Consider the following 25,007-nt stretch of genomic DNA (forward strand, 5'->3'; position numbering starts at 1 on the left):
CTATGACCTAAGGCCCCAGTCCTGCAAACACTAATGCACATGTTTTACTGCCATGAATAGTTACAGTACTAAAGTCAGATATGTGCATAAGTTCCTGGTACTACTCATGCATATGTTTAACTTTATTATCACAACTCGTCTCACAGACTGATGTCCATGCTTAACCTCACTACGATGACTACATATGGTAATAAAATTAAGCATGTACTAATGTGTTTGCAGGACTGATATTTATGTTTGCCTAGATCATGACTGTCATGCAATACCTACCAATACTGGTCAGTGAAGTTAATAGATTATTATTTTATTAATACTTGGGAGGTGTATAATTTGCATAGCAGTCACAACAGCAGGCCCCAATCGAGGATGAGGGATCCATTACAAAAACACAATAAAAAGGTGGTCCTTACTCCAGAGCGCTTACAATTTAAGTAGTTATACTACTAATAAATATTTATATAGTTATATTAATATAATAAATACATCATTAATATAATACTTGAAACTTCTACAGGGCATTTCATGTGAGCACTTTACAGATAGTGGTTTCAACACTATGCAAGATAACAGACTATTGTTAGTCTCAGCAACCAAATCTGTAAACAGAAGCACAGAAGAATGACCTGTCTCTGGTCATAATGGCAGAACTTTCAACAGACCCTAGGAGTCCTGGCTCCTCGTCTTGCTCTGAGCACTAGACATTGGTTCTGCTCACAAGCGATAAACTAATAATGATGGCATTTTTAGTTGTTCAAAAAATTTGTTTATTAACAGGTTTTATAAAGAGTTTTGCATGCTTCAAGACATTTGCCAAAGTTAGGAAAAATTTCACAATGGAAATTTTTAACATTTTGTGGCAACTTTTTGCAAGGCAAAACCCAGAACTCTTGGTTCAGCTCCAATTGCAATTCCTTTTCCCAGTTTATTTTTCATGTCATTTGGTAAACTCCAAACCTTGATTTTCAAATTCCTCTATTCGCTTTCCTAGTTCCATTATGTCTCTATTGTTCCCAGACCCCACTACTTGAAAATACGCACCTCCAAATCAGCAGTCTTAAAACTATGCTTTAACCTTTGCATGGAATATATTTTCCCATTCTCTTTTTAGCTTAATGTTAATGAACTGCTGTCAGTATCGACTAAAGATTTTTAAAAAACAAACAAAAAAAAACAGGCAGTAATTTGGGAACAGTGCATCTGTTTCTCTAAAATGCTGCCTCTGCTCTCCTCCTGTTGTGTTATCAGCTCTGATCTTTGATTCTGTTTTGTATTCAGGCTAGAAATAAATTTAAATTCACTATGATCCCATTCTGCTAATGTACTGGAAAAGAAAATCAAATCTTTCAAAAGACTATGCTACTGTGGCCCCAATTCTACAAACACCTCCACATGTACTTAATGTAATGCATGTAAGAAGTCCTGCTGAGTCACACTTTTCACATGTGGAAGTGTTTGGAGGGTTGGGATCTATAACTTTAATTTCACTGCTCTTTCAAACAGACATACAGCCAGTGCGCAGTGTATTTTTAAAGATAACATCCCACATAAATACCAGCTATTGACTCCATAATCGGGCTACAGATTGCCAACAATAGGAATCTGCCCGCAGACTGGTGGCATTATATGGTTTTATGCATTTCCTCACCTAAATCCCTCCTTCGTATCCAGATACATACAGAGAACAATTGTTGTTGTGCACAGACACACAGATGACGTTTCAAATTTCTGCAGAAAAATATGTAATAAAAGCTCCAGTTGACTGAATAAGCATTTTCTCCTTTTGTGAAAAAGGGTTTTATTATTTAAAAGAAAAAAACCTCTTTTGAAGAATAAAATATACTGGTAATTAATAATCCAGGCATTGAAGAATACCCCTCTTGAGTTCTTTACTTTTCAGAAATTGAGGATGCCCTCTAATGAGAACAATAACAGTGCATAATGAAGGAAAAATTTCATTATTGTATGCAACTGTGTGATCTCAAATGATTTGTTTTCTTTTATTATTGATCTCCAGCTCTTTTAAAGCTTATTAACCCACTCTGATAGAAGTACATTCCAATAATGGCTGTTTCTTTTCATTCTTCTTTCAAACTGAGAAATTAAAAAGTATTAACTTGTTAATTCATTCAGTCTCATGCATTGGGCACCACACTACAAGAAGGATGAGAAAAATTGGAAAGAGTCCAGCAGGGGGCAACAAAAATTATTAGGGGGCTGGAGCACATGATTTATGAGGAGAGGCTGAGGGAACTGGGATTAGTTAATCTGCAGAAGAGAAGAATGAGGGAGGATTTGATAGCTGCTTTCAACTACCTGAAAGGGGGTTCCAAAGAGGATGGCTCTAGACTGTTCTCAGTGGTACCAGATGATAGAACAAGGAGTAATGGTCTCAAGCAGCAGTGGGGGGGTGGGGTTAGGTTAGATATTAGGAAAAACTTTTTCACTAGGAGAGTGGTGAAGCACTGGAATGGGTTACCAAGGAAGGTGGTGGAATCTCCTTCTTGAGAGGTTATTAAGGTCAGGCTTGACAAAGCCCTGGCTGGGATGATTTAATTGGGGATTAGGTCCTGCTTTGAGCAGGGGGTTGGACGAGATGACCTCCTGAGGTCCCTTCCAACTCTGATATTCTATGATTTTAACTAAATCACACCACCATCCTGAAAATATAAACACCCCCCATTAGAGCAGATAATGAAAATCTCACTGTGAAATTAAGTGCATGATGTTGTTTTGTTATATCATAGTCGATCTCCTGGCAGGAGCATACTTCACATATCAAGAAAAGCCTGTGGATTGTTTTCAAGGAGAGAAAGGGTTGAGAAAACAAAGTGAGTAGGCTAAACGCCACCTTTCAAATTCGTTGCATGCCCCTTTGGCTCAACAATTCGCAGGATTAGGTACTAAGATACCTTTCCATATTCCATCAGCATCTTTCTCCTTATAAACTCCCATTTATTTTCCCTTCAGTCATTCCCAAACCCTAAAATGGATTGCGGCTCCAAAAACACTATCTATCACTTTGTAACTGTAGTGGATCCACAGATCTCAAGGGTACTTACACCAAGTGATCAGCAAAATCCTGCAATACTAGTTCTTGGCTTCCTTCATCAGAAAGAATGAGTCCCCAGAGCTGTTTTAAATCTTTAAAAGCTTTGTTTGGAAAAGCATATGTGGATACTGTTTATTTTGGTCACTATTGACAATGGCATAAGGAGCCTTTTACCTTATCCGTTTCACATCCTGCACAGGTAGGTACTGGAAAAGCAGCATCCTCAAGCATTTAATAACTATGACTCTCTCCTCCCCAAAAAACATGAGATTCACTCACCTCCCCTAGGCTAATTCCCCTCCCTCCACCTAGGGCCAATATTGGCCTTTATTTCTGGTGAGAGGGGCAGGGGCAGCTCTAGATTTTTTGCCGCCCCAAGCACAGCAGGCAGGCTGCCTTCAGTGGCGCGCCTGCAGGAGGTCCGCTGGTCCCGCGGCTTCGGCGTACCCGCCGCCGAATTGCCGCCGAATCTGCGGGACCGTCGGACCTCCTGCAGGCAAGCCGCCGAAGGCCGCCTGACTAGCACCCTCGCAGGGACCGGCAGGGCGCCCCCCGCGGCTTGCTGCCCCAGCTTGGGGCGCTGGTGCCTGAAGCCGCTGCCGCAGAGGGGTATCCTGATGCGCACTTATCTCCAGTGCTCCAGATGGCAGCCCCCCTCTCCATCACCTCCAGAACATCTTGCTGAAGTTCTAGCTGTACTTTCCCCCACTTTTTGTTTATCTACACCCTAACCATTGCCCTACTAAACCCAGAGACTTCCTCATCAACCTCCTCTTGCATTAGCCAAAGTGGCCATCTAGCAGCCTAGGACGAAGCAGCTGGATGGAGGAAGTATGATTTGCTGTGATTGTGGGGCCTACTTACTTCCACTTTTCAACTCTCATATCCAGGCACAGTTCATTTGGGCAGTGTCCAGTGCTTAATTTGTGCCAGGGCTTGCCAGGGCTGAGCCTCCTCACCTCTAGGCTTAGAAGTTCATAGCCCTGGCACCTTGGGGCTTGCTGCATCAGTTATGAATGTAAAAAAAATTGCTTGAACCCCAGCACTGTTTTCATTACAAATTAAACACTGGCAGCGTCTACTGACTCCCTTCTCACCTTTTTTAAGCAGTGGCTGCAGTCTGGAGTTCTCTGCTTAGCATCCCCCTTTGTATCCCTTTTTTGAACTGTGACCCACTCCTTTCCTGTTTTGTTTTTCATTGTCCCAAACCATTTAGCTGATCCCTGTGGGTTGTTTTTTTAATCTCTCCCCTCTGTAGAAAGGGAGGTCTTTCCTGTTCTCATTACACAGGAATCAAACAGATGAGCGCCTTTCACCAGCACAACATTCACTGTTTTTTTTCCCCTAATTTGCCTTGGTGATTGCAAAATGAGCTTTAAGACACCTGAACGGAATAGTCTCTTGCAGATGGGATTCCCACAATGCAGGTAAGTAGGCCGCTTGGAATATTTGCTATGTTCTACTTGTCACAACATTCAGTAATTCACAAAGGTCTCCCACCCATTAGTACAAATTAGCAAGGTTCTACTGGATGTGAATTGCATAAATGAGAAGCAAATACAGATGATGTATGCATATGCACATGCACACTGTATACATATATCACTTTTTTCCACCTATAAACTACTTCTCATGATTATAACTTTTCTTTACTTTTATGTCCAAGAGTAATTTTCTGTTTCCAGAATTAAAGGGAGCATGCCAGGAAGAACATTTGCTCCTAAGAAATAATACCATCTATATTCAAACCGCAATACTTCACAAATCCCTCTCATTCTTTCAAATTATTTACTGGGATAAACATTACAAGAGTTCAAGTGTGTTGGCCACAAGGACATAACATTTATTATCTTCTTGCTATTTGTAACTGCTGTCTAGATACTAGCACAGATATCACATTGTACTGAAAACAACAGAAGGGGGTATTCACAGATATAGTTTGTTGCTCTTTGTCAGCTACCAGCAAAGCAATGGCACAAAAATTACTTATTCTGCTGCAAAAATCTAAAAATAAATACTGTATTACTACATTATTTGTTAGTCAGCTGCTTTTTAATAATCTGATCACGTCCAAGAAATCCTAACTCTCATGGAAAACTACAAGTGATGAAAAACCAATTAGTTGTACTGTACCATCCAGTACAAATAATAAGAACCAGAGCCATTATTCAAGGTATTCAATTATTTCAAAATACATTGATTATGAAGGACCCTAATTCAGTTAAAAATATTTCTAGGCTTCATGGCACAAAACCTTGCACAAGGCCACAGGAACTGCACACAACTGGTTCTGCAATGGGCCACCTGATTCAGCAAGATCTCTCCCTCCTTTTGCATGTCAAGCTGTACAGAAAAACACACACACACCACATCGGGTTGAAGCTTATATATAAATCCATGGCACGTCCACATCTTGAATATTGCGTGCAGATCTGGTCATCCCACCTCAAAAAAAAATATATCTATATTGCAATTGGAAAAGGTTCAGAAAAGGGCAACAAAAATTTTTAGGGGTATGGAACAGCTTCCATATGAGGAGAGATTAATAAGACTAGGACTTTTCAGCTTGGAAAAGAGACAACTAAGGGGGGGGGAATATGATAGAGGTCTATAAAATCATGACTGGTGTTGAGAAAGTAAATAAGGAAGTGTTATTTACTCCTTCTCATAACACAAGAACCAGGGGTCACCAAATGAAATGAATAGGCAACAGGTTTAAAAAACAAAAAAAAGAAAGTATTTCTTCACACAACACATAGCCAACCTGTGGAATTATTTGCCAGAGAATGTTGTGAAGGATAAGACTATAACAGGGATCAAAAAAGAACTAGATAAGTTCATGGAGAACAGGTCCATCAATGGCTATTAACCAGGAAGGGCAGGGATGAAAAACCATGCTTTGAAGAGTCCCTAGCCTCCGTTAGCCAGAATGGCCAACAGGGGATGGATCACTTATTGATTACCTGTTCTGTTCATTCCCTCTGAAGCACTTGGCATTGGCCACTGCCGGAAAACAGGATACTGGGCTAGATGGACCATCGGTCTGACCCAGTATGGTCGTTCTTATGGTCTTAAGCTTGGGAAGCCCATATAAATGAGAGCTCCCCTTCCTGCAGGCAACAGCATGATCACTGGAATTTATGATTAATCCACAGCTACAGTCCTGGAAGTTATTTTAGTCTCACGCTGGAATAGATTCCCATCATGCCCATGTTGGAAGTATGTGCTTGGATAGTCAAACTATAAATTATTTTTTAAAGGTTGTTTAACAAAAAAAACCACAAATATACTGGGCTTCCTGCCAGGGGAGAATTTCTCTCTCCTTTGGAGATCTCAACATACTACGCTTGGTGGTGGGATTGTTTTGTTTTTGTTCCCTTTGGGCCATGGTTCCTTGACTTAGCAATTGGCTGTGGTCAATGAGGAGGGATATTTTAAATGGGACTGAAATGTCAAAGTGACTGTTTGGGCAGAATCATCTCATGGGGCTTGATTCGTTGCTGCATCTGAGTTCTTCTCAGCCAAGGTACCAAGGGGGCAGAAATTACTTTATGCCTCTCTGCAACTCCACTATTTTGATGGTGTTGGGGCTGCTTTGATCCCTAGTACAAGTCAAAGTCAGAGCAGAGTCAGGGCTGTCCTAGATGCACTTGGTGCCTATGGCCTAAGAATTCTTTGGTCAACAGCTCAGATTAGCTGGCGCAAGTCAGCACTTCACTCATGCCCCCTACTGACCCACTGTGACAGGACCTGTTGAGGAACGACACAGAACCTTTACATCAGCTATATGCCCTGCTGGCATTTCCCCTGATAAAGATATTCCCCAGTGGCCTTATGTTTTTTCATAAGGGTTGTAGTTATAAGAAAAGGTAAATTCTAGAGGCAAGATAAAAGCTTTCTTGCAATGAATAAACTACCTAGAAGGAGACCACAAAAGGCTTGGTACCAATATATTCAAATTGAACGATGACAGGAAACAACAAATGGACGTACCAGAAAATTAAAACAAATGTTTAGATTAAATTTACAGGGGGACTTTTTTCCCCAGAATGTAATCAATTGGTGTTTGGAATCCATTGACCATGGAGGTAAGGCAAAATACATTTTATAGGGATGCAATGGAAGGAAGGCAAGAAGGACATTTCTTGGATACTAATGGCATCTAGAAGTTTGTGTGATTAGATGGTTAATAATGATTAATCTTGTTACAGGATTAAACTGATCGCTAAATCTGAAGTTCTGCAGGAACATCCCGTCTGGTATTCTGGCAAGGGCCTTGCAGGTTTTCACCTTTCTGTGGAGCATTGCACAGGAGTGATTTATTAGGATTAGGTGGACTGAAATCACCACTATGGGCAGGGAAGGAGGTGGCTTTGTGGGTTATGGTGAATTTCAGTCTTTCCCATTATCTATTTATTAGAAATATTACTTATGGTATGTAATCCTGAAACCTTAAAAAAGGCCCTGCATATGATTATTACCTCATCTCTCTTAGTTTGCTTTTTTCCAGTGTAGCAGTCCATAGCCTGTAGTGGGCCATGACCCTGAAGGAGGACACATTCATTTATCTAAGTGATCATGGTCCTATTCTCTCTTTCTCCCAAGAAGATTTTCCTCAGTCGTTTTATCACCAGCTCCTACAGCAAAAATACACCATGTCCCACAGTGCCAATTCCGGCAGCACCTTCTTTGAAGTACCATGGGAACCACTGCAAAAGAATTTGCAGTTCAGCTAAGGGAGACCAGTTGCTTGTGGCGGATGTCTAGCCATGATATGATCAAGTTTAGGAACCACCAATCCACTGCATTGCCCAAATCAGATATTACACTTTGGTTAGCCTTTGCTGTAACACAAATAAAATAGGTAAAGAACTGGAGAACAGAGTTAGTGTTCACTTCTAAAAGCTCAGGAATAATCATGTTTCCTCAAACCCAGCCTGCCAATAACATCAGAGACAGACTAATCACCCACCCCGCAGGCTTAAGTGTTTTAATAGTTCTAAATCAATTCAAGCTATGTTATCCTGATCAATGCTTCTGTTTTGATTGTATTAGGATAACAGTCTTCATCAAGCATACTCAGCCTCCCTGGCTTTTTTTGGCATAATATCCAGATAGGAAAAAAACCACCCAATTAATATACTCTAGGCAATTGCTTTTATATGTCTGCCTGTCTCTGGAACAGGTACCAGAGCAACAGGAAGAAACAGACACTCACTGCTGAACAGCTGTGGACGGCTATGCGCCTTTACACTTCAGGAGTGAGTGCACAGCAAACGGAGTGATTCCATATCCAAGTGAAGATAGATTACTGAGCATGATTTGATTACAAGAGCAAGCAGCATAATCAACCCACATTCATCTATAAGAGCCCAGTGCTTGCTACTCTACATGCTTTCTACTGAAGCATAAGGACACATAACTGGCTAACATGGAGGAAAGCAAGCCAATTAACTAATGAAAACAGAAAGGCTAGAAAATATTGGGAACTGGACTGGCAGAAACGCACTGCAGAATAGACTAATTTAATTCCTCCCTGTCCTTAGCCATCTCCAAGAAATACTGTCCATTCTAGTTTTGACATTATTTATCTGCATAGTGGCATAAGCATTGAAAGGGCCTCATCCCGTAGCAGCTTCCAATCTAAGAGGCATCAGCACACATGATACAACAGGTGGGTTATTTATGAGGCAGTTTCGTTTGTTTTCTCACTAGTACACAGGTTTGCATGTTGATAGGTGAGATGCTCAAATCTAGTTACATTTGTCCTCAGTGAAAACCTTAGGACCAGATTGTCCTTGGCCCTAGTGAGGTAGCAAGAAAACTCCCTCGAGGCCTCATCCCTCTTGGATCTCCCCCTAGGGCAGCAGGACTCTGCACCAACTCAGAACTGTGGTTAAATGCCACAATCTAGCCCTGGGTGTCTATTCAAAACAACTTTTCTTGGATCAGCAGCACCTCCATGTTGTAATTCAGCACTTGCTTTTGCCATTTAAAGCCAATTTATTGTAACAAACTGCATTTCACATCTGATTGTAGTATTTGTTATTTGTTTCCAGTAGCATCTATAATCTGCTGGTCACTGTACAAACACAAGAGAAGGCACAATCCCTGCTGCAAAAAGCTTATATTCTAAAAAGGCAAAACAAGGAGAGGGACAGAGGAGAGAAGTAAAGGGTAGAACATACAAGCAAAATAGCCAGATGGTGATCATTGGCCGTGTCCTGAAAATGGGTTCTCTCTTTTTTAAAGTAGAAAGATATATAGACTGTCCTTAAGTATCCCCCAGCCTTGCCATTATCAGCCAGTTAGTCTTGTAGATACCCCGGAGATGTGGGTCTTCAGTAGACCCCTTACATAAGTGAAGCCAAGTTTTTCTCCACAGGATAACTTTACTAGAAGCTGAAGTTCATTATAAAGAGAATTGCAACTTCTCCATCATAATGCACTAAAACAATTCAGACTTTTCATTCTAATTCACTACATCCAGATTCATAACTAGCACAAGACACTTCCCCTGCAAAACGCTCCTAATCCTGGGATTTTGTTCAGGCCACCATGAAACTAGCCAGTGTTTTGCTTACTAACAGTAACACTATAACAGAAATAAAGAACTGGAAAGAGATGTTCAGCACACCGACTAAATTGAGTATATTAGTTCAAAATATGATCAAACAAAAGGGCTATAATTACCTATCATAAATAAAACCTATCTTGAATAGCAGCCTTTACATACAAACATCCATGAACTGTGCACTGTTTCTGAAAAAGTAATTAATACCCTACATTTCCAACAACAGCTATCATGCAGGATTTCATTTTGAATGTTTGCTACATATGGCCAGTAAGCTTGTTGCAAAATGTTTTGATTAGTCATTAGGTATTCTTAGTGTTCAAAGATATTTGTTGCTTTTGTGACAATATTCGTAACAGGCTCTTAGCTCACAGCCAAGGAAACATGTAGGAGTTCCACTGAAGATGGTGCAAGTGTGGACTTTTGCTAAGGCTATACAATTGATTTTACAGATGATCAAAACTACTGCAACCAACAGCCTCCCCTTTCCAGAAAAGTATCATTAAAAACAAACCTTGAAAAGAGAATTAAATTTAAAACCAAGATTTGCTAGGAAAAAAGTCTAGGTAATATGATTTTTTCACATTCCTGGGCTCAAACTATTTAGAGCATTAGGGCTACAACAGAATTAGTTGAACTGAATGCAGCTGTACGAGCAAGAGCTTAATACACAGATGCTACATTGTATGTATACAGAAATAACTGAGAAGTGGGTGGTTTCATATGACTTATATACATTAGGTGGGATTTTCAGAATCCCTCATCATTAGCCTAACTCTGCTCCCATTGAAGTCAATGGAAGTTTTATCAATGGGAACAGATTTAAACCAATGCTGAATATTTTTGAAAATCCTACTCACAATGTTTTGCATTTACTGTACACAGCACCTTTCCTCCACAGGCCTCCTTGATTTTACAAAGTTTGGTAAATATTCCTTTCCCTACATCACCAGAGGGGAAATCCACACTCAGAAATCCAATAGAGTAGGACAAATAATCTAGTCTCCTGATTCCCAAACCCCTGCTCTTACCTCAGATTAACCAGTTAATTTGCCAGATTCTGACCTCATTTAGACTGGTGTAAACCTATTGTCACTCAAGAGAGTAATTTCAGATTTACACCAGTGTAACCAAGATCAGAATCTGGCCAGTGTGTTTAAACATAAAAACAGCATCTAAATGCTATATATTATTATTTCCAAGAATGCATGTTTGTAACAGGACACAGAAACAAAAGATAAGCAGCAACGGAAAACTGAAAAGACGGTATGGCTAAAACCACATCAACTGCTTCAAAGGACAGGGTCTTCAAGAAAGATTTAAAAAATGCAAAACTTTGCAAAAGCTTGGTGGGAAAACACTTCGCATCTGTAGTGATGCTGATAAGAAATAAACATTCTCTGTCTGAAAAAATTTGCTTTATCCATTTCCCAAGTAGAGTAGTGCACTCTTCCATTTTGAAACTATTAGCAATGCTAGGTGTGGAAGGCAGACAAGAGTGCAGCCACGGCACAAGACCTGAGCCACATGTAAATCCAGGTAAGGCTTCAAAACCTTGGCTTCCTAGAAATGCATAAGCATTGCCTTCCATCTATTAAAATTTGATAACAGAAGAGGGAAATGAGACAAATCCACCATTATTCCTGAAGATGCACCCTTATGCCACAGTGACTGCATTCCATTTGTGAGGATTTATGGCCCAGCTTCCTCTTCTCTCTTTCAGTGGTGTGGTTGTTGTTTTTTTTAAACAGCAAGCCAGTTCAGTGGTCTAGTGATAACAAAATACACTGCTACCCACAGAATCAGAGTTTATGTCCAGAGATTAACCCTTTTTCTCACTCTGGCTAGGGCAAGGAAAGCTATTGAAGCCAGACAGCTCAGGCTCTGAGAGAGAGAACCTCACTCTAACAATCCTCCCCATCTCCTGGGGCCATACAGAGAGCTGAGCTGATGGACTTTGAAGAGACCACTGTCCAGCCCTCTTCTGTTTAGAGTAGAATTGATGTTAAGTGGGGCCTTATGAAATGCGGGCAGAAAAAAGAATAAAAGGGGAAGAAACGGTGTTCAGAGGACTCACTCTCTGCCCAGGAAATAAAAGTAAAATCTGAGGACTCTTACGTCTATCTGGAGAAACTGATTCTGGAAAAAAGGTGATTCTTCTTTTAATGCCTGTTTCACATAGAAGAAATGCATATATCATGCACTGTCAGTTTCACCCTGTGCATTGTATGAATGAGCCACCTCACCTGTCTTGAGATTCCCAACAGGCTGCTAAAGATGTACAACGCAAGTATACTGCATGTATGAGTGGGAGAGGGTGAAAGGCATTTTAACGTGTAGCTGGTTTTGAAAACGGGAAACAAAGATACTAATGTACTATCTAGGAGACAATCACAACTGGCTGTATACCACAGTAAAATCATAGAGAGACAAGGTGGGTGAAGTAATACATTTTATAGGACCAACTTCTGTTGGTGAGAGAGGCTAGCTTTCAAGCTACACAGAGCTCTTCTGCTTGCCTCACTCACCAACAGAAGTTGGTCCAATGAAAGATATTACCTCATTCAGCTTGTCCCTCTAATATCCTGGGATCAACATGGTCACATCAACACTGCAGACAGTAAAATCATGCCAAGCAGTAATCAGTCAGGCTCTATGTCACACTACTGTATTATCATCATGTTGGTCTGAGTGGCAGTCATTACATCTGTTTGTATGTTTCCTTGTATTGGCTTGAATAGTAAAAGTGATCATATTGTGGGAAACAAACAAAATGCTGATTCATTCACTAGGAGCTGATCTATAAAATGTTTAACAGTCATGTTGAGAAATCTCAGCAGGAGGTTAAGAAAAGAGTCTAGGGAGAACAATCAAGCTATTGCTAAATGGAAGGATTCACCAAGCTTGACAGAACTGCCATTAATCCATTGGGTTATTAAAACAGCACTAACTATAACTCTGCTACAGTTATGCCTCTGTTGACATTTCTGTATACTCCCTTATATTCAGAGGGATACAGCTCAGAGAAAGATCACCACTGTAGGCTGAAACATGCCATACAAAGAGCTAATCATACAAGGAGTTCTCTTAGATGCTGCAGGCCTGAGCCTCCTGCATTTAGGCTGCAATTTTGTTAATTTCCTCCAGAGTGGTGACATCATCATGTACCCATGGGGAGTGTGCTGGGAGAGCAACTGCTCAAATCTATACATCAGACCTGAATGGGAGTAAAGATATTAGATTGTTGTTTCAGTATATCACAGTTAAATAGTATTTTGGAAGGGAGAATTCAATTCCCCCCCCCCCAATATGTATTAACACCTGCATGTTAACATAACAAGTTCTGACACAAGTCTGTTTCATCAGAAAGTAATCTAGCTCATTACCCTCTTTTCCTGTTGGAGATCTTTCACTGGTGTTGTGCTTACTCTGCTGAGACAAATCACTAAGCAACAAATAACCGACCACAGCTGAATTCTGCATTACCTGTATATCAAGGTAAGTGTATCGTAATGATGTTTAAATCCACTTTTCCACTTGGAAATCCCAGTTTCCAGGGGGTTCTGAGTCTGACACCCTTTTTCAGTTTGGGTAGTAGCTTTACTCTGTGAATGGGCTCACTGAGACTGCTTGTGGAGTAAAGTGCTCACTACTCAACCTGAGCAAAGGTGACAGAATCAGGCCCAGGTTGTTTCCACATAGAATTTTGATGACTTATCTGGGCTGAAATTTAGCATAAGAAATTTGGCTCAAGAAACAAAGGTAAATAAAAAACAAAACATCCATTTGGGCTCATTATAAGTTCTGCAATATGAGCCAAATCCTTTTTCCTTACTTACATGGGACCTAATCCAATAGAATCATAGATTATTAGGGTTGGAAGGGACCTCAGGAGATCATCTAAGTCCAACCCCCTGCTCAAAGCAGGACCAATCCCCAAATGGCCCCCTCAAGGATTGAACTCACAACCCTGGGTTTAGCAGGCCAATGCTCAAACCACCAAGTACGGTACTTAATGCTTCTTAGGATTTGGTCCATCAGACGTCACATTGACTTCAGCTAGGATATTTGTGTGAACAAGATGAGCAGACATGTCGTCATAAATAAAGCTAACAGGATTTGGCCTTAAGAGGTTTGCTGTCTGAGATGCTGTCTGATGTGGCAAATAAGTTATTTAGGTTATTATTTGTACCATATGAAGAATTCTTTTGCACCCGGATCTTACAAACACTTACATACATACATAGCTTTACTCAGGGATGTTGTCTCATTGAAGTTTATGGGAAAATTCACAAGTAAAGTTATTAATGTGTTTAACCATTTACAAGATCAGGGCCATAATGAGTATCCATAAAGGCCATGAAGATACCACTGACAGTGACACAAAAATTCCTGAAATATCACAATTGCCCAATAGACTAAAAAGGTTGCAGTTATCAAGTAACCAAAGTTTAAAAAATTGCCCTCACTATGCATTTACATGATAAACAATATTGCCTTTGAAAAAGTTTCTACATTCTATTGGGTAAATAATCTGCATTTAAAAAAAAATCCTAAATACATATATTCACAATAGTCTAACAACAATAATACGTCTTTAAAATTCCCTAGACGCATATTTACATGATATCCTATTATAATAGGCTCTGTCAATATGATGCATTTTTAAAGTCCTTAAATACGTATTTACATAATCCATACTTTAAACAGTCCTGAAATACATATTTACACAATAGACTAATCTCTCTAAAAAGCAATTGCAATCCATTGTGTCTAATCTCACACAGTTCTGTGAGGGATTTGTCTCTTTAATTTTGTCTTTTTCAATATTATCATTTAATTTAACTCACGTGAGGAAAAAATAGGATAATTGAGGGCCTAATACTGCTCTCACTGAAGCCTCTGAGAATTCCCTATTGACTCTAAGGGGTGCAAATTTGAGCCACAAAACTGTAACTCAAAACATGAAAAAAAAAAGATATTTAAGTCTTAAATCTTTCTAGATAATATAGATTATTCAGTGAATGATGCTCCATACTTCTATACTTTGGAATACATAAGCACAAGAAAACCAACTAAGGGTAGAATTTCCATAGTCTAAGTAATATATTTGTCAGATACACAGCCATGGCACAAGAAAATTAATGAGTACTCTCAGAATTTGCAGCCAGCTAATTGTTAATTCGTCTTAATTAGGGGGTCAGTCTCCTAATGTAGGGCCTAATCCTGTTCTGAGATTAAGCATTTCTCATATTTATAGCAGATAGGGATCTTACTCATATGTTAATTTTAAGGATCAACAAACCCACATCCAATATAATTTATGGCCTTGTGATTTTTCCCCCCCAATGTGAGAGTTCATTTAATGCTTATGAAGCTGAAATGATAGTAACTTCCAGCTAGAGCCGTGTATTGTGTGGGCAGGTGCTATGTGAGGGTCCCCGCATAGCTCTTCCACATGTACCTTACTTATGACCTGCACTCCACCACCACCATTAATCCCGTCTGGAAACTCTCCTGAGCAGATATCACAACTTTGTTGTGGTTTTTTTTTAAAAATAGGCAAAATTGCAATAGGAAATCAAAGTTTCATTTGTGACTGTCCAAAGTTTCATCACAGAGGTGAAAGTCTAGTACACGAATTCACGATACTGCCTAAGCACCTGTTAAACTGTTAGTTCTCCTTTCATGTAGTCTCCCACTTTTCTATATTAATTTTGTTGCCATATTTCCTCCTATTGTGAGAACTTTCGCGATCTACAACTCTCTCATTTAGAGGCATGGATCGGGTTAATTGTTGAATTCATACAGAGACATGGATAATGTATATAATAAAAAACACATGGTCAGCTAGGAACAGAATATTTTTTCTCCAAAAAGTAACAGAACTTTGAGGTAAATTGTAATGCTTTTGAACAACGTGGACATACAAACATCGACATACACCTCCTTTCCTCTATCCTTCCCCCATCCCCACTGACTTAAGATAGTTAAGTCCCCTAGCCATCTATCAAAAGCATTACAGAATAGCAGTAGCTGCTCAATAGTTGATGATATCATACTAGGAGTCCAATTTTCTATTCCCTCCCTGCAACTTCCCAAACATAAGTATCTTCCTGAAGTGTCATATGGCATGACTCATCCCAGGGTATCGATAGATTTGGTAAAATTCAGAAAAGTTTTAAAGTTATGGTATTCTGAAAATGTTAACAAAATTGTCATGAACTGGACTAAAACTGCACAGGACACAAACAAAAAAGGATTTTCTCACTACTACTGAAACCAACTCTGTGGTGTCGAAGAACTATTGCTGATTTTGTTGCATTTATTCAAACACTCACCAAAAATCCTTCTTTATGATCTTCCCCCCAAAAGAGAGAAATATGGGTCTAATCTGGTCCCATTTAAGTCAATGGGAGTTTGTCATTGGCTTCAATGGGAGTAGGACCAGGCCCAATAGTAGCAAAGTTCTGACATTACCACCTGACTCTGCAACCAAAATGGCATTTCCTGGGCATTTCATAAACAATACTGGCTAATGGGAAATAGAGGGACTGTACAGAAAAGTTCCCATTAAGAATCAGTGAGCAGACTGTTTTAAATATTATGTTACAGGACATTACTAAATTCTGCAGCCTAGCGATATTTTTTCCTTGGATTGCTTTTTAAATCTTTCTTTCCACATTACTTCAAGTGCAGGAAAAGAGAGAGACATCTCTAGATATTAGCTGCTCACAACATGTATAAAGACCGGGAGGCCAAATTTCAATGAAGCTACTCTGATTTCCACCAGATGAGGATTTGGCTTTGGGAGTATTTCTCCGCCAAGAATCATCAAAATATTTCAGTCCAAATTTAACAGCATTTGCCATGTAGTTATTTCTCTCTTGAAAGACCCCAAGAGGAAGCAGCCATGTACAAATGTAAAGTTATCTTTCCTAACTTCTCTGAAACACAAGGTATAGCTGAAAATAAGGCACTTAAAGTCTGCAACTTATTTCCTCTTCTTTGAATGATTACTATAAATGTTGGTCTCACTAGACTATAATCAGATCAGACATTTTAGTATTATATGGATTTCCAAATATATACACAGAGAGAGAGAGAGAGAGAGAGAGAGAGAGAGAGAGAGCGCACTTTAAATGGTTGCTTATAATTATCTCATGAATACATTGTAATACAATATTACAATGAATAAAGTTTGTAACACATAGATACCAAATAATTATTCAATATGATTGTATTTATTAAATAATGTTTTCATGTTCCCACCCAAAAATAATTATGCTAAAATAACATTTAGATTCTTCAACATGGAATTTCATAGTGGGAAAAACAATAAAAAGTCTTGGATCTAGTTATCTTTCATGTGTTTTTTTAATAATTTTCCTTGTTATTTTTATTAATGATAAAAGAAATGACAGTTTGAACAAACGTTTGTGTCCTCAAAATCCATATGTTCCTCCTGTTTGATCCTACAGTGAAGTTTAAATGCTTAAATTCATTTTGATAGTAAGAGAAATGTTAACACATGCAGGATCAAGACTTCACCAAAAGATCAAACAGAAGATGAAGTGAGGTACTAAGGGAGAACGTTCTTATTCAAAAAGAAATATCTGCAATAATAAACTAATTAAACAACAGGACACAAAGTAAGTTGCTACCTTTAGAATTCTCTTCTCCCATCTCCCAAGTTTATTCCATTGTGCATAAGCTCTATTAAATCAATACAAATTAGAAAAATTCAGTCATACCTGAACTCTTTGTACTTATGTACTGCAGCGGTGTCCAAAGAGTTATTGATTGAGCTGATATACCATGCACAGTTGAAGCCCTTTATAAAATGGACCAAATTTAGATAATTTAGAAGGTTCAAATCCATTTACATCAGTGGAATTGCACTCACTTATATCATATTTGAATTTGGCCAAGCATGAATTAAGAGGTGATGGGAGATTCCACCTTGAAGTGCCTGGCACCTGCCAGGTGAAGTGTAAATACCACAAAGGGAGAGGAATTGTTTTGGGTAGTACATAGGTATTATTATTGTTAATGGGATGAAATTAAAGAGAATATGTAGTATGACTCTCAAGAAAAAGTAATGATAGTGATGTCTATTAGTCTTTGGAACTCTAAAACCAGAGAAAAGAATAGTAAATGTACAATAGGATCAATTTTGCATTGGCAGGGAAATGACCTAGATGACCTAAGAGGTCTTGTAAGATTCTACAGGGTGATGTTTATTGTACAGTACCTTTGGTGCATATATTTAAATAGCGGTGTCTTGTTTTACACCTGCAGTTTCTGAGACACAACTGCAGAGGCACTTTGAAAGTGAAATTTAGGTGACTGATTTAGAGAAGCAAGCAGATTTTACATATATAACCAACCTAAATTATTGTTAATATTTATTTGCATTATGATTGCACCTAAGAACCTCAATCAAGGACACGTTGAGCTAGGCTACATACAAATAACAAAGACAACAGTCACTGCCTCAGAGGACTTGTTCCCTGCCATTTGCAGATGCAAAAAAAAAAAAAGAAAAGAAGGCTAACTCAAGGTGAATTGAAAATAATAAAGATTGGCCCTTACATGCGTATCTCCTCTCATCAATGCTACTTACTAAAATATTGTCTGAAACAAGATTTTTTTTAATTCTGTATCCTCTTCCCCCACACCATTTCTTCAGTGACGTTATAATCTAGGGTTTATTTCACTATTAATTACTATGGAAATAACTGTGATGCCACATAAGTTTGGCATTGTTAATGGCCTAGTCCTGCACCACTGAGGTCAATGGGAGTTCTGCCATTGGTTTCAACAAGAACAAGAATTAGTCAAGTGACAGAGGTGAGTGACTTATTATAATAATAAAAGCTCTCTCATTGTTATTTTAAAAAAAACCTCAATATTAAGCTATGATGAGAAAGCAAGTGCTCAAGAGGGGCCCCCAGAGGCAGGTAATTGCTCTTTTACACATGGAAAACCTGTATTCCATTTCATCTGGATCTCTTTCCACTGGAAGATAGCAACTGAAAGATTTTTATTTTTTTTTCCTGAGGGAACATTTATTTCCCTTTCACACTGAAAAAAAACTCTCTGCTGGAGAGAGAGCCTTGATAAAGTCAGCATCACTGTTCTTGATAAACCCTTCCTATTTTCTCCATTCTGTGGGCAAGAAACCACATTTCTCTGTTGCAAGATTACAGCTGTTCTAGGGAAGAATGAATCCTATTACCTAGATTTAAAAAGCTAATAAGCAGCTTGCTTCAAGGATGATCTTCTAGTCCCTTCATGCGCATGCAGAGAACCAATATGGCTAAAAAGATGTACTGTAGTTTTTAGAAGAGGATGACCCCAACCCCACCCAAAAAAGTCTGTATGTTTACTAAAGCCTTTTATCCAGCTATGTTCACTCCAATAGCCATCCAGACACTGTCCAGTATCTTGGCTTTCCATCAGCCAATCCAAATCTAGAAACCCAGCATCAGTTAGAGAACTTGTTAGCTCAGAGGGAGAAAAGGACAGCTAATAAGCTGTCCAGGGAGCCTGAAGTCTGCTGTCAGCCAGGAATCTGACTTGAGATCTCTTTTAAGGGGCATTCAGTTGATGCCAGAAGTCAATAGATTGAAGCTTTTGAGAAAGGTTTGCCTCTGTTGTTTATAAAATAGTAAAACCAGTAGTGGTCTGGCGAAGTAGGGTTCCAAGAAGAGAGGCTAAGGGCACCTACTCCTTCAAAAATATATGAGTGGGAAGGTAAATAGCCAACTATTAGCAGAGTCAGAAAAAACAATTGAGATGGTGAGTGACTATTATAGCAATTTCATGTAGAAGCATACAGTATTGCAGAGCCTGAATTTAGAAGGTATTGCACTATTTCATAGTATAAGGCCAGTAAGGTAGAAAGATTAATTCAAATTTGCTTTTCTTCATTATAAGACTAAAGTAATTATTTCCAATGACTCCTTAGGAGGCACATACTAAATAGTACCTATAAGAAAAAAAGCACATGCAAATGGAGCGATAAAAGAAAGAAAAAATTATGATGAATGTGAAATTGCTTAAACAGCAAATATTCCAGTTAGTATATTTCAATTTGCAGTTCTGAAAAATTACAAGTTGAAATACAAGAATTTTTTCCAAATGCATTTTTCCATGTAAACACAGGTAACAGTATCATGCCAAAGGACTGCAGATGTTCCAAAGTAACATATTTAAAAAATGAAGCTAAAATAATGTTGTGTGATAACACAATACAATTTCCAAGTCTTCTCTCCAAAGCAGAGCTTTCCTGATTGTAAGTGAGGGAATTATATGCTGCACTTACAGGAGTATGAATTCTATCTAAATACTGTGTTTCTGTGATCCTTCAGATGAGTGTTCTTCTATCTGCTTTTCTATGCATTGCAGACTATTACCACTGAAGTTAACTGCAAAACTATTGACTTCCCTGTATCAGGCTCTGTGAGTAGTTAAATGACTAATGCCTCTGAAGTTAATATTTTGGAAACATATAAAATTTCTTCCCTGAAGTTCTCTGATTTCTGGTGAGTGTCCCCCCTCCCCCCGAGGTTTGTTTATATTACCCTTTCTGCAAACAATTCCTTGGTTTCTTAGGCTCATCCTGAAATCCTTTCTCAGGCAAAACACCCACTACTGGGGAAGCACTAATGGATCAAGTGCTTGTTCAGGTTACCATTCACTTCCATGAAGGAAAGCTAACCAGCTGTGGTCCTTAAGGGCCTCAGTGTGAATAACTCAAATTGTCAATTTTTGATTAAACAGATACAGTTATAAAGTTTTAGTCCACAAAGGTAAGTGACTAGAGTGAAATCCCTGCAAGCTGCGTGGACATTTTTCAAAGACACCATAATAGAGGCCCAACTTAAATGTATACGCTAAATTAAAAAACACAGTAAAAGAACTAAAAAAGAGACATTGTGGCTTAACAACCATGTAAAAGAAGCAATGAGAGATAAAAAGGCATCTTTTAAAAAGTGAAAGACAAATCCTAGTGAGGTAAATAGAAAGGAGCATAAACACTGCCAGTGTAAAAATGTAATAAGAAAAGCCAAAAATGACTTTGCAGAACAGCTAGCCAAAAACTCAAAAGGTAATAACAAAATGTTTTTCAAGTAATCCGAAGCAGGAAGCCTGCTAAACAACCAGTGGGGCCCCTGGACAATCAAGATACAAAAGGAGCACTTAAAGACGATAAAGTCATTGCGGAGAAACTAAATGAATTCTTTGCTTCAGTCTTCACAGCTGTGGATGTTAGGGAGATTCCCAAACCTGAGCCGTCCTTTGTAGGTGACAAATCTGAGGAATTGTCAGAGATTGAAGTGTCACTAGAGAAGGTTTTGGAATTAATTGATAAACTTAAGAGTAACAAGTCACTGGGACTAGATGGCATTCACCCAAGAGTTCTGAAAGAATTCAAATATGAAACTGCAGAACTATTAACTATGGTTTGTAACCTGTTCTTTAAATCAGCTTCTGTACCCAATGACTGGAAGATAGCTAATGTAATGCCAATATTTAAAAAGTGCTCTACAGGTGATGCCAGCAATTAGAGACCTGTTAAGTCTAACATCAGTACCAGCCAAATTAGCTGAAACAATAGTAAAGAATAAAATTGTCAGACACATAGAAGAACATAAATTGTTGAGCAAAAGTCAACATGGTTTCTGTAAAGAGAAATCATGTCTTACTAATCTATTAGAGTTCTTTGAATGAGGTCAACAAACATATGGACAAGGGGATCCAGTGGACATAGTGAACTTAGATTTCCAGAAATCCTTTGACAAGGTCCCTCACCAAAGGCTCTTATGTAAATTAAGTTGTCATGGGATAAGAGGAAAGATCCTTTCATGGATTGAGAACTGGTTAAAAGACAGGGAACAAAGGGTAGAAATAAATGGTAAATTTTCAGGATGGAGAGGGGTAACTAGTGATGTTCCCCAAGGGTCAGTCCTAGGACCAATCCTATTCAACTTATTCATAAATGATCTGGAGAAAGGGGTAATCAGTGAGGTGGCAAAGTTTGCAGATGATACTAAACTGCTCAAGATAGTTAAGACCAAAGCAGACTGTGAAGAACTTCAGAAAGATCTCACAAAACTAAGTGATGGGGCAAGAAAATGGCAAATGAAATTTAATGTGGATAAATGTAAAGTAATGCACATTGGAAAAAATAACCTCAACTATACATAGAATATGATGGGTGCTAATTTAGATACAACTAATCAAGAAAGAGATCTTGGAGTCATCATGGATAGTTCTCTGAAGACGTCCAAGCAGTGTGCAGCGGCAGTCAAAAAAGCAAACAGGATGTTAGGAATCATTAAAAAAGGGATAGAGAATAAGACGGAGAATATCTTATTGCCCTTATATAAATCTGTGGAATGCCCACTCTCGCATACTGCGTACAGATGTAATCTCCTCATCTCAAAAAAGATATATAGACACCCTCTGACTTACGCAATAGTTCCATTCTGGAAAGCCTTGAGTAACTCGAATTCTGCGTAAGTCAGAAACGTATACCCATATGTTACGCAAAAATTTCCACAACTCAAAAATCCTATTTCTGGTTTATGGAACTTTTTCCATAAGTGCAAATTTGCATAAGTCGGGTCTTGCATAACCCGGGGAGTGTCTGTACTGGCATTAGAAAAGGTTCAGAGAAGGGCAACTAAAATGATTAGGGGTTTGGAATGGGTCCCATATGAGGAGACATTAAAGACGCTAGGACTTTTCAGCTTGGAAAAGGGAGACTAAGGGGGGATATGATAGAGGTATATAAAATCATGAGTGATGTGGAGAAAGTGAATAAGGAAAAGTTATTTACTTGTTCGCATAATATAAGAACTAGGGGCCACCAAATGAAATTAATGGGCAGCAAGTTTAAAACAAATAAAAGGAAGTTCTTCTTCACACAGCGCACAGTCAACTTGTGGAACTCCTTGCCTGGGAAGGTTGTGAAGGCTGGGACTATAACAGTGTTTAAAAGAGAACTAGATAAATTCATGGGGGTTAAGTCCATTAATGGCTATTAGCCAGGATGGGTAAGGAATGGTGTCCCTAGCCTCTGTTTGTCAGAGGGTGGAGATGGATGGCAGGAGAGAGATCACTTGATCATTACCTGTTAGGTTCACTCCTTCTAGGACACCTGGCATTGGTCACTGTCGGTAGACAGGACACGGGGCTGGATGAACCTTTGGTCTGATGTTGTTAAATCATAAAATTTGGTTTTCTGAGTTACAGCCATGTCACACAACATGCATATTACACCAAAGCAACAGTTTTATTTTCCATGTATGCTCCTTAATGTAAATTATCTGTGAGTATGACCAGCCTGCTGGGATGCAGAGAAAAGGAGGCTTGTTTCTAAGAGGTTTCTGCTCATTCTGAAGATTAAAGAGGGAAATATTTTGCCATGGAAATCTCATGCATAATTGTAAAAGGAAAACTGCACTTGGTTTTATGGAGATGCCTTTAAACAGATTAAGGAGCCTGCTAAACCTTGTCTTCTGCTGCAAATGAATTAGCTACTCAGGAGCAATTAAAGCAGCGCTCAAGCACGAAGATAAAGTTGTGCCCCCCGGTGACCTTCTGCTGGAGGAAGCGACGTTTCGGCTGGCAGGACTCGGGCAAGGAGACAAGCTGCTCTCTGAGTCCCAGTACACCGGCTGCAGGCTCTGCACCTCCTGTCCAGACCAGTCCTCCCCTACGCCCCAAACCAGAACACTGCGAAGCCGCCCAGTGCCACATCACCCCCACCCTGTGTACACAACCCCGCACCCCCAGCTCCAAAATACTGTCTACACGCGCCCAGCACTCCAACGCTCCAGCCCCAGCTCCGTGCTCCCCACCCCAGCACCCCACCTTCCCCAAAGCCACCCCCCCTCCCCTGCCGCCCAATCCTGGGCTCCGGGTCCCCCCTAGCCTCAGCCCCCGCCTGCAGCAGGCGCTCGCACCTCTGCGCCCCAGACAAGCCCCCCAGAGCCGAGCCCGGCGGCGGCGGCGATGCACCTGCTCCGGCCCCGGGGAGCAGGCGGCTTTCCGAAGAGTTCTGGCCCCCGCTCGCCCGCAGCCCTGCGCCCACCGAGCCCCAACTTTCCCAGCTCCCCGAGGAGGCAGCAACAAGCCCCCCCGCGCCGCGGGGAGGGAGCCGCTCCCAAGCCCCTGTCCCCCCGCGCAAGGGGCAGGCAGGAGAGCCCCAGCCCCTTCGCTCCGGGCGGAGAGTCGAGGGGGCCCCAGCCGCCGGGAGCTGCCGAGGGAAACAAACTCTTGCTGCGGCGGCGGCGGCTGTTCACTTGCTGGAGCCGCGATGTAAACAGGCCAGACGGAGGCTCCGGCTCGCCCCATCCGCATGCACCGAGCGCCCGCTCAGCCTGGCGCCCCTCTCCCGGGGCGGACTTACCGTAGGGAGAGGTGGCCGCTTCCCCCTTCCTGGCCATCTTCCCCCGCTGCCCTCCGTGCTGGCGGCGCCTGGAGCCCGGGCGCCTCTTCCCCGCTCCTCAGCGCGCTCTTTGTTGCTGCGAGGGCATGGGAGGCAGCAGCGGCCGGGCAGCTGGCGCTGGGCTCCGCTCTGCCGCCGCCGCCGCCGCGCTGAGCCCAGCTCCTGCGCCCAACACTGACCCCTCCGGTCCCGTCTGGGCGCCAACCAGCCACTGCGCCGAATCCGGGAGGAGCGGAGCGCGGGGGGGGCGGGGGAGTTTCGGCAGCGGCAGGCAGGAGAGGGGGAGTCGGGGGAGCTGTGCGCTCTGAGGGAGCCAACCCGGGCTGCGTGTGACACCTCCGGCAGCGCCCGGACCCCACACTCCGCGCGCAGAGCCCCCCTCCCCCCACAATGCAGCAGCAGCAGCAGCAGCAGCACCGCGCAGGCGGCCCCGGAGCGCTGCACGCCCCCCGCCCCAAAAAGCAGCCTCCCTAACTTCTCCTGCAGCCCGGCCCCTGCTGGCACAGTAACTTTGGCAACTCCTGAGCAGGGCTGCGGGGCCTTCCCTGGGGGGGCGAGGATAGGAAGGGAGCGGCGTAACTCGAACGCACCTTGTTGGGCGCGGGGGGTTGCACTAGGAAGATGGAAGTTACAAAGCCCATCTGGCTTCTAGGGTGGAGGCCGGAAGCTGAGCTGCTGATCGGGGTGAATCGGGCCAGCTGAGGACAGCACGGAGCGCTCTCCCCGTCGGAAGAGCACCGGGGGGGGGAGAGCGCCTCTTGGAAAGATTGGCAAGCTGCGTCGTGTCCACGGGGCCATACTGTTTCTTGAGACATTTTGTCACGCATAGAAACTCACCAGCAGTTCGTTGCTTGAGCCTTTGGCAAGTGGCCCTTGGACTTGGAAAGTTTCCTTTCCATTTTGTTATGCCATGATGGAGC

General features: G+C 41.1%; 1 protein-coding gene across 1 annotated transcript in view; it reads right to left on the reverse strand.

Annotated features, from left to right (window-relative positions):
• SLC44A5 (solute carrier family 44 member 5) overlaps positions 1-24,219 on the reverse strand; it is a 187,169-nt gene extending 162,950 nt beyond the window's left edge. The window contains exon 1 of the mRNA XM_045027390.1: positions 24,049-24,219. Within this exon, the coding sequence (XP_044883325.1) occupies positions 24,049-24,085 (37 nt within the window). The 5' untranslated portion in view covers positions 24,086-24,219. The remainder of the gene's footprint in view (positions 1-24,048) is intronic.
• Between the last annotated feature and the right edge of the window lie 788 nt (positions 24,220-25,007).

This window comes from Mauremys mutica, chromosome 8 (genome assembly GCF_020497125.1).
Source record: "Mauremys mutica isolate MM-2020 ecotype Southern chromosome 8, ASM2049712v1, whole genome shotgun sequence".
In the NCBI taxonomy this organism is placed as follows: domain Eukaryota; kingdom Metazoa; phylum Chordata; order Testudines; family Geoemydidae; genus Mauremys; species Mauremys mutica.